This window comes from Eucalyptus grandis, chromosome 11 (assembly GCF_016545825.1).
Source record: "Eucalyptus grandis isolate ANBG69807.140 chromosome 11, ASM1654582v1, whole genome shotgun sequence".
NCBI lineage: Eukaryota > Viridiplantae > Streptophyta > Magnoliopsida > Myrtales > Myrtaceae > Eucalyptus > Eucalyptus grandis.
The window spans coordinates 39,212,156-39,225,888 of NC_052622.1; the positions used below are offsets into that span (position 1 = coordinate 39,212,156).

Here is a 13,733-nt window from a genome sequence, read left to right on the forward strand (position 1 = left end):
TTGGGGTGCGAATAAAAGACCGGAATCTCGAAACCCCACCCAGCCCGAAATTCATGGGCCCAAAATGGTCGGGCCAGTCTTGAGGCCTGTTTATTTTTTCTGCTGTGGGCCAAGCCCAAATGACCCTGCATGGCCCGAATATTATAGTGTTTAAGTATATTTGTTATAACAGCAATTACAAAACGAATAGTCTTTTTTTTTTTCAAGAGGAAAATGCTTAACTCTTTGTTAACTTAGTATTCAATTATATTATTAAAAAAAACTTATACGAATGAGATTAATCTTTATGAAACTAGATGACCCAAATTAAAATCAACTAAGAATTGTGGAATTGCGTTTGACATTGGTATCAAACATAACACTACACACTTGATTTGTAATAGTATTTTGACAGAATTCAAATACGATTATAAAATAAAATAGTAAATTGTTCCAAAAGTTCAACAGAGTCACTTTTATGTGTACGCATTTAGCCATGGCACTTTAGCACTTTTGTGCGTAAATGTATTGGGTAGGTGATAGTACTCAGCACGTGTGGTACAAAAAAAAAATGAAATAAAATTGGAATGGAATGAAATGGTAATGAAGAGGGAATTAATAATCTTTTTTTGGGCTTCAACAATGGAATGAGCTAAATGAACATTCTTTTACTAGCTTAGTTGATTCCAATAGAAAAATTGTACTGAATGAAATAAATATAGTTTCAAAAAATTGTCATTGGATAGATATTTTCTCGCTAAAAAATATTGCTAAAATTAAGTGGCTAATAAATTAATTGATTCAGATTGACGTTTTAAGATGATTAATATCATAATAATTTTCTTTGAGATAAATGTGTCATCTTGTTGTTTTCTTTGAAAATAGAGAAAGTTAACACTATCTTACAGGAAGGACGTGCCTTGCATGAGCATCTATTCTTCATGTCAAGACTTCAAGAAAAGAAAAAGGAAACTGTCGACGACGGATGGGATTGGGTACTTCGAAAAGAAAACGAGGATTTTCTCGTTCCTCTCTCCAAATCACGGCATCTCCAACGCCTCTCTCTCTCTCTCTCTCTCCTCGTATCATCGGACCGCGAGCAACTGCCGGTTCACACCATGAGCCTGTGACAGCACCGCCATGAGCCCGACTCCGCAGCCAATCCTCCGGTAGAGTGAATTTGAACACAGGAGTGAGCACAGCGGTTGGATTTATTTGGTAAACGCTTAGAAAGTGGTGGCGCTTAACTAATTCGACTATTGAAGTGGCGGTGGCGCTTAACTACTTCGACTATTGAAGTGGTGGCGGCGCTAGCAATTAGGTAGTACCAACACTTTACGAGAGCTTTCGTGTCATGTCGGAGTGTCACACACTCTTGAATACTCTCTGACATTCGATTAACACATGTCAAAAAATCTAACATCTGATCAACTTTCCTGACACTCGAATTGGAATTCTGACATGTAAATTTTCGGTACTTGATTCCGATACGCAAAATCAATTTTAAAAAGTTTCTATAAATGAGGGGTCATAATGTGTGTGTATATATATAAAATAAAAAACAATAATAAAAATAATAAATGGGGAAATAAGAAAAATTTAATTTTTTCTTCTCTTCTGACTTTTACTTCTCGTGATGCACAATTCAACCCTAAAGTTTTTTCTCTTCTCTTCTGACACGTCAAACACACAAGTTCAGAATGTGAATTACTTGTTTTTTTTTTCCAAATTTTGTAAATTATTGGAATGGAGTTGAATTTGTCAAATTGAAATAATGAATAGTATTAATAAATGATGTACTAATATTTTTAGTATAAATTCATTCTAGGATTTTTTTATTATTTATTTATTTATGAATTTGAATCAAATTACATAAAAATAATAATTTTATACAACATCTCATGTCACATGTTAGTATCAGTATTACTTAAGCGGGTGGCATTCGAAGGAACAACAATGGCTTAGACTCCACCAACTTAGGGCCTGCATGGTTGCACCTTGTTTGTTCCAGGAATGAAATTTCTGTTTTTGTTCCAGGGGAACAGAAACATGTGCGTTTGTTTTTTTTTTTTCTTTTTGTTCCGCGGGAACAAAAAAAGAAACGAAACAAGAAACACAAATTTTGTGTTTTTGTTTCGGAACACAAATCGAAATTTTTTTTTTTTCTTTTTTTCTCTTATTTTTGTTCTTCTTTCTTTTGGCGGTCGCCGCCTCGGCCATGGCCGGCGACCGGCCGACCGAGGACGAGGGCGGCGGCCTCGCCCGGCCACGGCGAGACTCGCTCGCCCCGGGGCGGCCGACGCCGCGCCAGATCCCGGCGAGGCCGAGGCTCGCCGTAGCGGGCGAGGGTCGGCCTCGCCATGGCCGGGTGAGCTCGAGCTCGCCCAGATCCATGGCGAGGCCGAGGCTCGCGCCGGCCGGGCGAGGTCGGCCTCGCCCGGATCAAGGCGAGGCCGACCTGCGCGCCGACCTCGCGCCGGGCGAGCTCGATCTCGCCCGGATCCGGCGAGCTCGGCCTCGCCGGATCAAGGCGAGGCCGACCTCGCCGCCGGCGGCGAGCTCGATCTCGCGATCCGCCTCGCCGCCCGGATCCGGCGAGCTCGAGCCTCGTCGAGCTTCGGTCGCGTCCGGCCAAGGCCTTGGCGGCGACCGGCCAAAAGAAGAAAAAAATGAAAAAGAAAAAAAGAAAAAGAAAAAAAGAAAAAAAAAAAATAAGAAAAAAATAGAAAAATAAAAGAAATAAAAAAATTATCCAAATTTACCAAACATGTTTCTGTTTATTTTTTATTCCCGGAACAAGTTTACCAAACGCGTATTTTTGTTCAAAATTGTTTCCTGGTAAATACTTTTTCTATTTCTGTTCCCTGGAACAATTTTTAAACAGAAACACAACCAAACGCGCCCTTAGCTTCGACCTCCTGTGGCTCCACTAATGACGGTGGGAAAAAAAAACTTCCAGCGTCGGCAACTTCATGAAGATTCTTTGTGTCATTGGCTATCGTACTCCTGGCTTATCTCGAACCGAATTGAATCAGCCCAAAATAATTTATATTGGGCCAAGATGACTTGTTTGGGTCCATCTGATGAACTCTTAATCCCGTATTAGATCTGTTAAACGGGTGAGTAAGGTTGAGTTTGGATTAAGTTATAAAATGTCTGATTCAAATTGATCAATTTAACTTATTTATGACTTATTTATCATAATAAAATTTTTTTACCCATACCCAACCTGACCAATTTCCAAATATATACCCAACCCATTTAACTAAACCCAAAAAAACTTATTTCTTATAATTTTTTAAAACACTTTCATACAATACAAATCTAATGGATAATATATATATATATATATATATATATATATATATATTTAAAAAAAATAAGCATCTGTTTGTTTCTTGGAAGATAGAAGCATTTTCTCAAGAAAATTACAATATTTTCTAGTTTTTGCCTAAAATCTAAAAATAATTTAGAAAATATTTTCTGTCATTTGATATGAAAAATAAGATTATTTTTATTTTTTGGTGACCCGGGAAGCGCCGTATAGCTGGTGGCGTAAATCTGAGGCAATCCGTAGGGACCCACCTCCTACGTGCCATAGGTAAGTCGCACAAATGATTAGGTGGGGAGTTGAATTTTGGCCTTGCGGGTGGCCAGTGTGCAACTCCACCATCTCTGCCACCAACGGGATGGGTAAAAAAAATTTACTTAGTGCACTCATTTTAATATTTTTATTTTTTATTTTTAAATAGAATTTTTAGTTTTAATTTTTTTCTCTTTTCTTTCCACCTTTTTATTTTTCCTTCTTCTTTGACCAATTGCTGACCATAATGACAATCAATAACTAGTCAATAACTAGCCACATGCAAGCTTGAGCTCTCCTGATTCCAATGAGCCAAGCCTCGCCTTAGCCTCACCAAATCGTGAGCTCGTGCTTTGCCAATTATCATCGTGTTGGCCATCAGCTGAGGAAGATAGAAGAAGGAAAAAAAAAAGAAAAAGGAAATATAAAAAATTGTAATAATTTCGATTTATATAAAAAAATATTTTTATAAGGTTAAAGACTAAAGAGAGAAAGAGAGTGTCCGAGTCTTGGCCCTTCTAGTTGTGTTAACTTGCTGGTTGCCCTTATGACAAAAAAAAAAAAAAAAATTGCTGGTTGCCCGACCTCATGACAAAATATGAGTGGGCTCGAACAATTCGGCCTAGAGTTTCCTTGAACCCAAAAATAGGCCAGCTAGATTCAAGGGAAACTAGCCCAGAGGAAGCCCAGGTCCATTCGGGCCAGTTCGAGACTAGGTTGAACTTCACAAGAAAGACAAATCGTTCATTGTTTCCTTATAGTTTCCAACTGGATGAGATACAAAAGCGAGTTGGAATCAGAGCTTTTTTAATGTAGAATGTAACTTTATTTTAGATTTATTAGGGTTCGTTCGTTTCGCGGACAATGGACCATTTCCAGAAAATATTTTCCCAGAAGTCATTTTCCAGAAAAACGACAATATTTTCTAATGTTCGGCTAAAACTTAAAATTGTTTCAGAAAATATTTTATGGTATTCGATAAGGAAAATATTTTCCGAAACTTCACCACTTAGGCATGCAACACTTACCGACCTATAAATCCATCAAATATAAACTTGCCTTTAAATCCAGGCAAACTTACTTCATATCTTTGTTTCCTCATTATCACCAAATGCTCATTTACTCTAAAAAATGTTCGTATGGATTGTAAATAGAAGCAAAGGAGAAAAGAAGCAAAACATGTACAGTCCTCATGAGAATCTTCCAGTTAAGTGGCATATTCTCCCCCTGCGTCTTTTGTGTTCTAATAAACAAAAGAAAAAAGAAGCAAAGCATGTAAAGCCATTTGCTTGAATAATGTGCAACTGCAAGGTAGAATAAACAAAGAAAAAGATAAACAAGAGTGCAGAGCGCGAGCTTGAGATCGATGAGCTCAAGATTCACCTAGCAACGGCTGACAACTATCCAAAAAAGAAGAAGATGGGAAAAAAGAAAAGAAAAAAGAAAGCAAAAAATAAATAGAAAAGAAAAAAGGGAATTAAAAAAAGAAAAAGAAAATTAAAAAATAATTCGAACAAAAAAAGAAAAGAAGAAAAAGAAAGGGGAGAAAAAGTGAGGATTTGTAGGTGTGAGATAAGAAATATGAAGTGAGGAAAATGTTTTTCACTTTTCAAAAGTGGAAAACATTTTCTCTTAGTTTAGAAGATTTTTTTTCCTTTTATGGAAAACATTTTCCTCAAGAAATTCATTTTCCGTGAAACGAAGGGAGCCTTATTGTCTTATTCGTATTTCAAGTGATAATGCTCTTTTTTTGTAATGTTTGTTTGTTAGGAAAGTAGGTTTAACTGATTACGCTATAAATATCGGTGATGCTACAACTCCACAGTTAATAAATTGATATTGAGATTATTGAGTCATTGTCAAGAGGCGGGCGTGTCTTCCTTTTTCCTCAATTTTATATTTGATTTCCTTCCCTATCTTTTTTATTTATTTGTCCCTCCTTTCTACAATTCTCAATCGTGTTTTTGCTACCCGATTCCATCCCGCATCAGTTTGGCATCGAAGCTACATAGGTTCGTTGTGGATTGATAATAAAGAAAAAGTTCCTACGTTAATTGCCCTTTAAGATCAATTTTTGTTTAGAGATTTTGCCAATCATTGATCAAGTTAGAGCTCTAAATCTAGCTTAGCTATGTAATCTTAGGCTTTAAAAGAAAAATGGGGTAATAACATCACAAATATCTCAAATTTTGCTCGTAATACAATCGAGTACCTGAACTTTTTTTCATTTGGTCAAGAGCCTCAATTTTTCAATATTAAATCAATAGGAGGGCTTCGTTAATTAAATTGATATGTTGTATAATTCTGTTTGACATGACTCGCTAACTTTGCATAATTTAGGCACAATTTGTGACGCGGCTCGCTTACTTAGCATAAACTGTGCCATCTCCATCGATGTATTGGGTGATAAGGGGAGAGAGAGTTTTTTCTCAGTTGAATTTAACTATCCAATGTCAAGAAAATTGTCCAAAAGTCTTAACCTATTATACTTTTATCAATTCAAATATAATTTTTTTTTTAAATTTTACTAAGTCCCAAATCTTGTCACGTGTTATCATTGAGTCCACTTAGCTAATTTTGTCCAAAAATTAATAACGTGGATAACGTCTATTTTATGTGACACAACTAACACTAACGTAAATAACTATTTTAATATTTATTCATTTTTATTTTTCTTTTTCTTTTCTTTCGTTCTTCCTCCTTTGGTGAGGCTTGCCTCCATCACCAGGGCAAACCTCATTGTTGCTAAGTGAGTTTGACCTTGCCATGAACAAGCAAGCTTTGCCAAAGGCTAACAAGGTCAACCTCGTTGACCCTCACCTCTAGCCAGTTGTTGAGGTCTGGCAATCGACCGTAAGAGAAAGAAGGGAAGAAAAATAAAAGAAGAAGAAAAAAAGGAGAAAAATAATATAAATTGTTTTAGAAATTATTATTAAAATTTATTCATGTCAATATCGGCTGTGTCACATAGAATAATTAATGTCCACATCAATGATTTTTAGTCAAAGTTGATCGGATACACTCAAGGTACAATGTGAAAAAGTTTATAACTCAATTAACAAAATTAAAATATATGGGATTGATTTAGTAAATGTACAATAAATTTATGACTTTTTGGATAATTTTCCTATCCAATATGTGTTTGTTGAGTGCTAGTGTCTCAAGAGGCTACATTGAAAGCCAATATTCCGTTTGCTATTTTAATGTAGGCATCCATTAATCTACATTTGAAAAGTTGAGACATTTGATTGAATAGGGAATCAAGGTTTATTTAACTAATGGTAAAATAGACTAAAGCTCACACACTTGAAATGTCATTACCAGGAAAAAAAGGGAAAGAAGAGTATCATATCCGAGTTGTCAATGCATTTTCTAGGAAACTCAAGTGCATATCAAACTTTGACCGATACGCAATTGTCATGGTCCGTGAATCCTCCCGTACTCGTAACACTTGTGAGTGGTGGTTGGGGTTATTAAGTGAAAAGTGAGGATGCAGATGGGACGAACACAACTGGTTCGTGAGAGTGGCGTTAGGACGGTTGGTGCTAGGAGTTCTAGGATAGAAAGATTATATCACTTAGGAATTCTGAAGCGGAGTTGGCCTCCCGTGCACAAACTGGTTGGGGGTTGATGCCGCTCTTCTGATGAGATCATGGCAGGTCGAAACCAGTTATTGAACCTAAAGAGATCTGCTATCTCACTGAATAGACTAGATGCCCGAGCGAAGCTGGGCGTGGTACGATCTCGTACACAGAAGCATTCACCATATTGTGCTATGAAACAGTTATAGAAGGAAGATTGGTCTGGCGAATTCCGCTCGCCAAGCGCCGTACGGGTCGTTCCGCGGCCAAGGAATCTGTTGGCCCGTGACACAATCACGAAGAAAATTCACATCATCTTGCATAACAGGTGACCTAATTATTTATGACCCTGTATTTTGAAGTATGCCATGCATAACATCTGACATAGGATGAGACATTGAATGTCTCATATTGAGAACGTTATGAGCGAATGATGTGGCAACTAAATATAATATGAGCAAGCTAAATAACATGGAGTACAAATATGACACGTATGATGATGAGGCAATCAAATATGACGTGCAAACGATATGCAAAATGACATAGTAACCCAATAAGAGATGTACGACTGACAATGACGAGCATAATAATTTAGCAATCCACTATAGCATGGGTAATCATGACATGTAAGAATGCATTAATATAATTTTAAAATTCGTGGGGAACCATGTTTTGAAATTGAATTTCTGAATAATAAAATGACGATTGGCACGCGCAGGGCCTCGGTTCATGAACTTGAATTGGATGTCTACTAGGCATTGACCTTCGATCGCAGCACTATCGCTGTACAACCCAGTTCAATCCCTTTGATATGAGTCTTAATTTTTTTTTTTTTTAATAAAAATGTCGAACGTCTTAACGGTTGGCTTGCAAAATATGAGGTATATTCTAGCACTTCCAATATATATCCACCTTATATCGTATTTCAGAACTGCAGACTTTATAATGTATTAGTAAATATTATGTTTGGATTTGGTGACCGCCTAAGTGCTTGGTTAATTACTTCTTTGTATTGCATATTTTTATCAATAATCTACTCTTACTATTAAACGATTTAAATATTTCTTCACAAACTTAATCTTTCACATATCAATTTCTTATAAACACACAAGGCGCGTTTACATTTGCTAGTATTTTAAAGGAAAACTTCTCAAGGAACTCTGTTCATTCTAACCAATCTTCGCAAGCTCTAATCTATTGCTAACTTAGCATTTTTAGTCTTTTTCTTGAACTCCATTTTGTTTTTTTGTTTTTTGTTTTTATACCCAGGAACTCCATTTTGTTTATATAAATCAAAGACAGAAACTTTTTAAGAAAATCTAGCCATTCAAGTAACCTTAGCAAGTTATACCCATCGCCGACTCAGCAACTTTAGTCTTTTCCTTTAACCCAAGTTCGTTATTATTCTGTATTATTTTTGCCTATGGACCTGAAAGTTGACCATTATGTCCATTTCCAATTAATTGTTTCCTTAACCTGTGCTAAAGTATTTCTTTTATTCATATCGATTTTAATTCTCTCTTTCCTTGGCCGAATGCCATATTATTACCTACCATAATCAACTCCATTAAAATAATAATCTATTCATCCCTTTAATGCAACATTTCCAATTCTGTCGTCATTGTTACCAATTATCACATCTTAATTTAGCCTTTTGTTTTCTCTCCTTCCTCTGACTCAAGGTCTTCAACTTCTGTCATTTCCCCCCTTTTTGTTCATACTCTTCTGATTTTCACTTGGATTGTAAGCATTTCCTCTTTTCCACAATTCACGATTTTGCCCGAGATACCCGACTTATTTTAACATATTATTTTCCCCAATTGATGCGAGGGGCCTTAAATTTCCTCTTTTCCACAATTCACAACTGTTTTTGTCGAACTTTCCTTTTATTTCCAATGAAAGAATTAATTTATATATACGCACGCATTTGTTACACCATATCGACTCAAGTTTTGTCATTGCTTATTTTACTATTTATATCTTATGGGTTATCACATCACAGAAATGACACCATCTAAAAGTCCACAAGTTTATCTGAAAAAAAACACGGAAATTCTGGCACCTTGATTTTTAAAAGGTTATAATTTTTTAACCGAGCGAAATAAGAGGACCCATAAAGATGATGTTCAAAGTCCTTCGTATTGTTAAAATTACTTGCCATCCGCAGAACGAATTTACGTTAGAATTAAGTCCTCCAGGTCCTAAGTCAACGACCGTCAAACCTACGTGGCTCTTGCTACCCGAGTACCCTTCTCACATTGGGTCGTGGACCATGGCCAATTAGGCTCGGGGCTGCCTGCATGCCGCTCCTAGTCACAGCCAGCCGGTCTCAGTAGCCGGCAGGATCCAGCACACCTACAAGAGGATCCAGGCCACTACCACTTGGAGTGGAGATGCAGCAAACGGGCGTGGCGAAGATTAAAATAGCACCATAATGTTTTATCATACTACTCTATCACTGAACTTTGTGATCCAACAGCTATGCAATGTAAATTATCGTCTCTGCAACCAATGAAAATAACGCCACCAATCATCACAGGTGAAGAAAATACATCTCCTTCCAGCTCCAACCTCGCAAACTCTTGAACCATGCACCTATCCTCTTTCTGCTGGTTCCTTTCCCTTGCTACATCCTCCTCAATGCGAAGCACCAACACAGATCCCGAGCACGTACAAATGCAAACCAACCTGTAAAAGCAGTAATGTTATAAATTACAAGCATTAGGCCAACAAGCTTATGAAGTGTCTTTACCTGTCAGCTGAAAGTCGCAAATGCTCATCAAGATAGGCAGATGCAGTTATTGGATAGCCAGCATCGTATTCCCAGTATATCTCCCCATTTTCCTGAAGAATCCCCATAATGATAAGAAAATATGACAGCAAATTGATCGAAGGTCACAGTTTAAGAATAGACGGGGAGAGAGAATTTCCATCTCAGTATCATTTTTTGATATCCAACTTAAGAAAAACTGATGAAAGTAGGCCATGGGAAGATAGTTGCGGCCCTGGGAAGTTTGATAATGGGTGACACGCAGATTGCAGGGGTTTGTCGACAAGCAGTGATTACACCAAGAAACAGCAATGAAGTGAATAGAGAGAAAAATGATCGCAAGAATTGTTTTGTATGGTTAAATGACACAGAAACTTATTTTAAATGTAGGGGAAGATTTTTTCCTCAATGCCAATCAAAAGCAAAAGATTCTTCCAATATTGTGAAACTAAAATGAAGTTCGTCAAATTGAAAAGTTTGGTAGGAACTAGAGAAGAGACAGGTACTAGGTGGCAATGCCATCTATATGCAAAACTACCTGCAGAAGTCTTCAGAAGATTGTAGTAAAACCATAGCAACTAATGCATAGACTTACCAGTTAGCCCCAGAGACATGGTTAAAAGACTTAAAAACAAATGGTCAAACTAGATCGATACAAATTCTTGGACAAGTCAAGTCAAAGTGAATATGATAAGAGTTGGACCATACTGGTTCTAGTGAAAGAATACTTCCACTTCTGGAGCAAATAAGCACCTGCATACAAGAGAAATCCTCACTTAGATCAAGAGCGAAGGTGGTTCCTTATTATCCTGTTCCTTTCAGTTTATTTCATGCTTTTTCAAAGATATCTCATATCAAAGCAATATGATAGTAAAGTAATTCATCTAGCAAATAGAGCATGAAGATGGATGAGACGAAGTCTAAAATTTGGATCACTTTTTGTGCACATTTTGCCATGCTTGTTTGTACCAAGTAATCTATTTCATTTTGGGTTATATTCACTGCATCCAAAATTGGCAATGCTGGTCTTCTTTTTGTTTAAGATATTTTCTGCAGTTTGGTTTTACATGGATTCTTTAGCTCACGTTACTTTATTGCCTCATCACGCCCTTACTGGAAACTTGTCCAAAATTTTCTTTAACATGCTACCCGGGACACATCTTGCACATAGAATGGACTTCGCAAAACGAATTCTCTACAGAAGTGTTTTACCTGAGTAGGGAGAACAGAAGTTATGCTGGCTCCAGCAAAAATAGGACCACCTGTTCTCCGCTGTTCAAAGTTAATAATTAGAATAAGATACAAAGCAGAATGCATTTGATAAGTTGGAAAGGCATTACAAAGTGAAGCAAGATAACTTGCATCCATTTAGTAAATAAAATGTCATCCACAATGGTAAAAATCAGCACCCTACTAAGGATCAATGGGACTGTCTAAGGATTGGAATTGAATCAAGGATCGCAAGATCCTAGAAGTTTATTAGAATAATTAAATATTAAACCACACCTTCGTCTAATAACTTAAGCTTTTAGAACGGTCGGCACTGGTCCCACCAAATCTTTCATGATATCAGAGCAGGAGATCCTAAGTTCAAATCTTTCCAGGACCCCTTTGCCTCCCCAATTAAATATGTCCACAATTAGTATCAGGCAAAAAAACCAAATTAAGCGTGAGGGGGAATATTAGAATAGTTAAATATTAAACTACACCTTCATCTAACAGCTTAAGTTTTTAAAACAATCGCCAGTGATACCACCAAATCTTTCAAAGTTAAAAAATGATCAAGTAAAATGTAAATGATCTTTTGCAAAATCAACTATGAGGTTTTTGTGAGATTAAAACTCCAAAGCAGTACTACTTTGAAGGCCTACACCTTCTAGAAAAGTCAGAACTTCTTCAATTATGTTCAGATTTTTATCCCTATTTATTAGTCTTGAAGAGTTTCTTTCATATTAAAGTATTTCGCCATTATAGAATAAAGTTTCTTTTGGGAAGTTGTTCTATCCTTTCTCTGGCTTTGATGTCCAGAAGAGAATCTTTTAGATTGTGCATTTCCTTGTGAATGATTCCTATTTGCTCCTTCAATTCCGTTCTTGGTGTTATACACCTTGGGGTTTTCTTACCGACCTCACATATGGCTGTAGATATGATTCAAATGATTGCTAAATGGTGGGTGTCCATCCAACAGCTATGCGAAAATCATCATTCCTCATTCTCTGAATTACACATCCAGCAAGTCAAACTTCCTTTAATATTTAGAGATGCACACCATGATGGTTGTAGAAATTGTAGAAGCTCAGTATTGTAACCATGTGATCCAATTCAGTATTCAAAGAAGAGGAGAATATGAGCAAGAATCATGCAATTCAACAGAAATCAATTCATAATTTGATAGGATCAACAACTTTCTAGCGAAACACCAATAAATGCAGCTTGCTAAAACGTCACCATAGAATTACAAGCTAAGCATCATGGTTTTTCTCAATCTAGTGAGTAAAGGAGACTTAAGATCTAAAATGGACACGATTCTAGACTGGACTCTAACCACATTACCAACACAACTATGAGGGTGGTCCTCGGGGCTTCTTGGGCACCCAATTAATTTCCACCGGGTGTGAAAGTCTATCCACCCCATCGTACATACACCTGGCAATTTCCGAGGATTTACAAACCTGTGCTCCTGGGGGTGGTCACAGAAAATGCTTAAGTGGGGTGATTTGAACCAGGCTTTTAGTGAGGAAGACAAACATGCTAACCAGTTAATCAACCCTTAGAATAGATATTGGTGGTTTTAAAAAACCTCATTTCGGAGAGATCAACCCATGAAAACTTATGAGACATTCCCATCTTGCTAATATATGGAAGGATACTCTACTTCATCTTCTCATTGGTAATACTTAGTTACAATACTGCCCAATTATGGATGAAAGCTGTCACATAGTTACGTTATTAAGCCTTTGCTCAAGAGGGACACTGTAGAAACACTGCCATTTCACCCAGAGATAGTGACAATTTGACAATGAACATTTATGCACAAGCTAGTAATAAGTTACTAAAATAAAAGTCGTTAAATATGTCATATGTAAATTATTTTTCTAGATATTTCAAGTTAACACCAATTTTCATTGAATTTTGATTCATTTTCCAGCTATCCTACAACTGTTTACCAACTCACAAGAGATTCTGCATGTAAAAAAAATAAGCCTTTCAATTTACACCTTTAACTTGAAACTATCACCATAGCTACATTCGGCCTATACAAGGGGACTGACAACATGACCAATATAACAGAGGTAAAACACGGCAAAGTAAGCTCTCTTACTGAGACAATAAATGGGGAGGAGAAGCTACGATGCATTGTTCATTAAACTGCAAGAACTAGAGTAACACTGGACCCCGTGGAGTAGGCATTTCTATTGCACATTGGGGTAGGTCCACGATGCAAGGAAACAACACACAACATAGATTGCCAGTTACTTGAAAAGAAATGATAAGACCATCTGTATCAGTGTCCACTCGTATGCCAAGCTATATTTATGTCTGTGCTTACTGCTTGTGCATATAAATGCAGATTTCTGCATCTCTGGCACTTCATCTACAGATGCAACTCCATGGAACAATAACATGGACTTGTTGCAGGACAACCCAATTATGAAGTTATAAGCTGAACTATCAATGCTCTAACTGTGAGAAGAAAATCAGTTGAAGAATTTTTTTTCACTGATGCGACATTTGTCTGCTTCCATGAAAGTTCACATTTCATGGATAGTGAACGTTTTCTAATGGATCACAATAAAAGGTAAGAAACTTGGTATCGAGA

The 13,733-nt window shown here is 36.9% G+C and overlaps 1 protein-coding gene across 2 annotated transcripts in view; it reads right to left on the reverse strand.

The window, feature by feature from the left end:
• Positions 1-9,303: 9,303 nt before the first annotated feature.
• LOC104441256 (putative acyl-activating enzyme 19) overlaps positions 9,304-13,733 on the reverse strand; it is a 32,124-nt gene continuing 27,694 nt past the window's right edge. The window contains exons 14-17 of one of the 2 annotated variants that reach the window (XM_039304498.1): positions 11,126-11,185; positions 10,622-10,666; positions 9,896-9,987; positions 9,304-9,831 (exon numbers count right to left, since the gene is read on the reverse strand). In XM_039304498.1, the coding sequence (XP_039160432.1) occupies positions 9,591-9,831; positions 9,896-9,987; positions 10,622-10,666; positions 11,126-11,185 (438 nt within the window). In that variant the 3' untranslated portion in view covers positions 9,304-9,590. Of the gene's footprint in view, positions 9,832-9,895; positions 9,988-10,621; positions 10,667-11,125; positions 11,186-13,733 lie in introns of those variants that run through there. The other variant, XR_005547517.1, reaches the window with a different exon arrangement.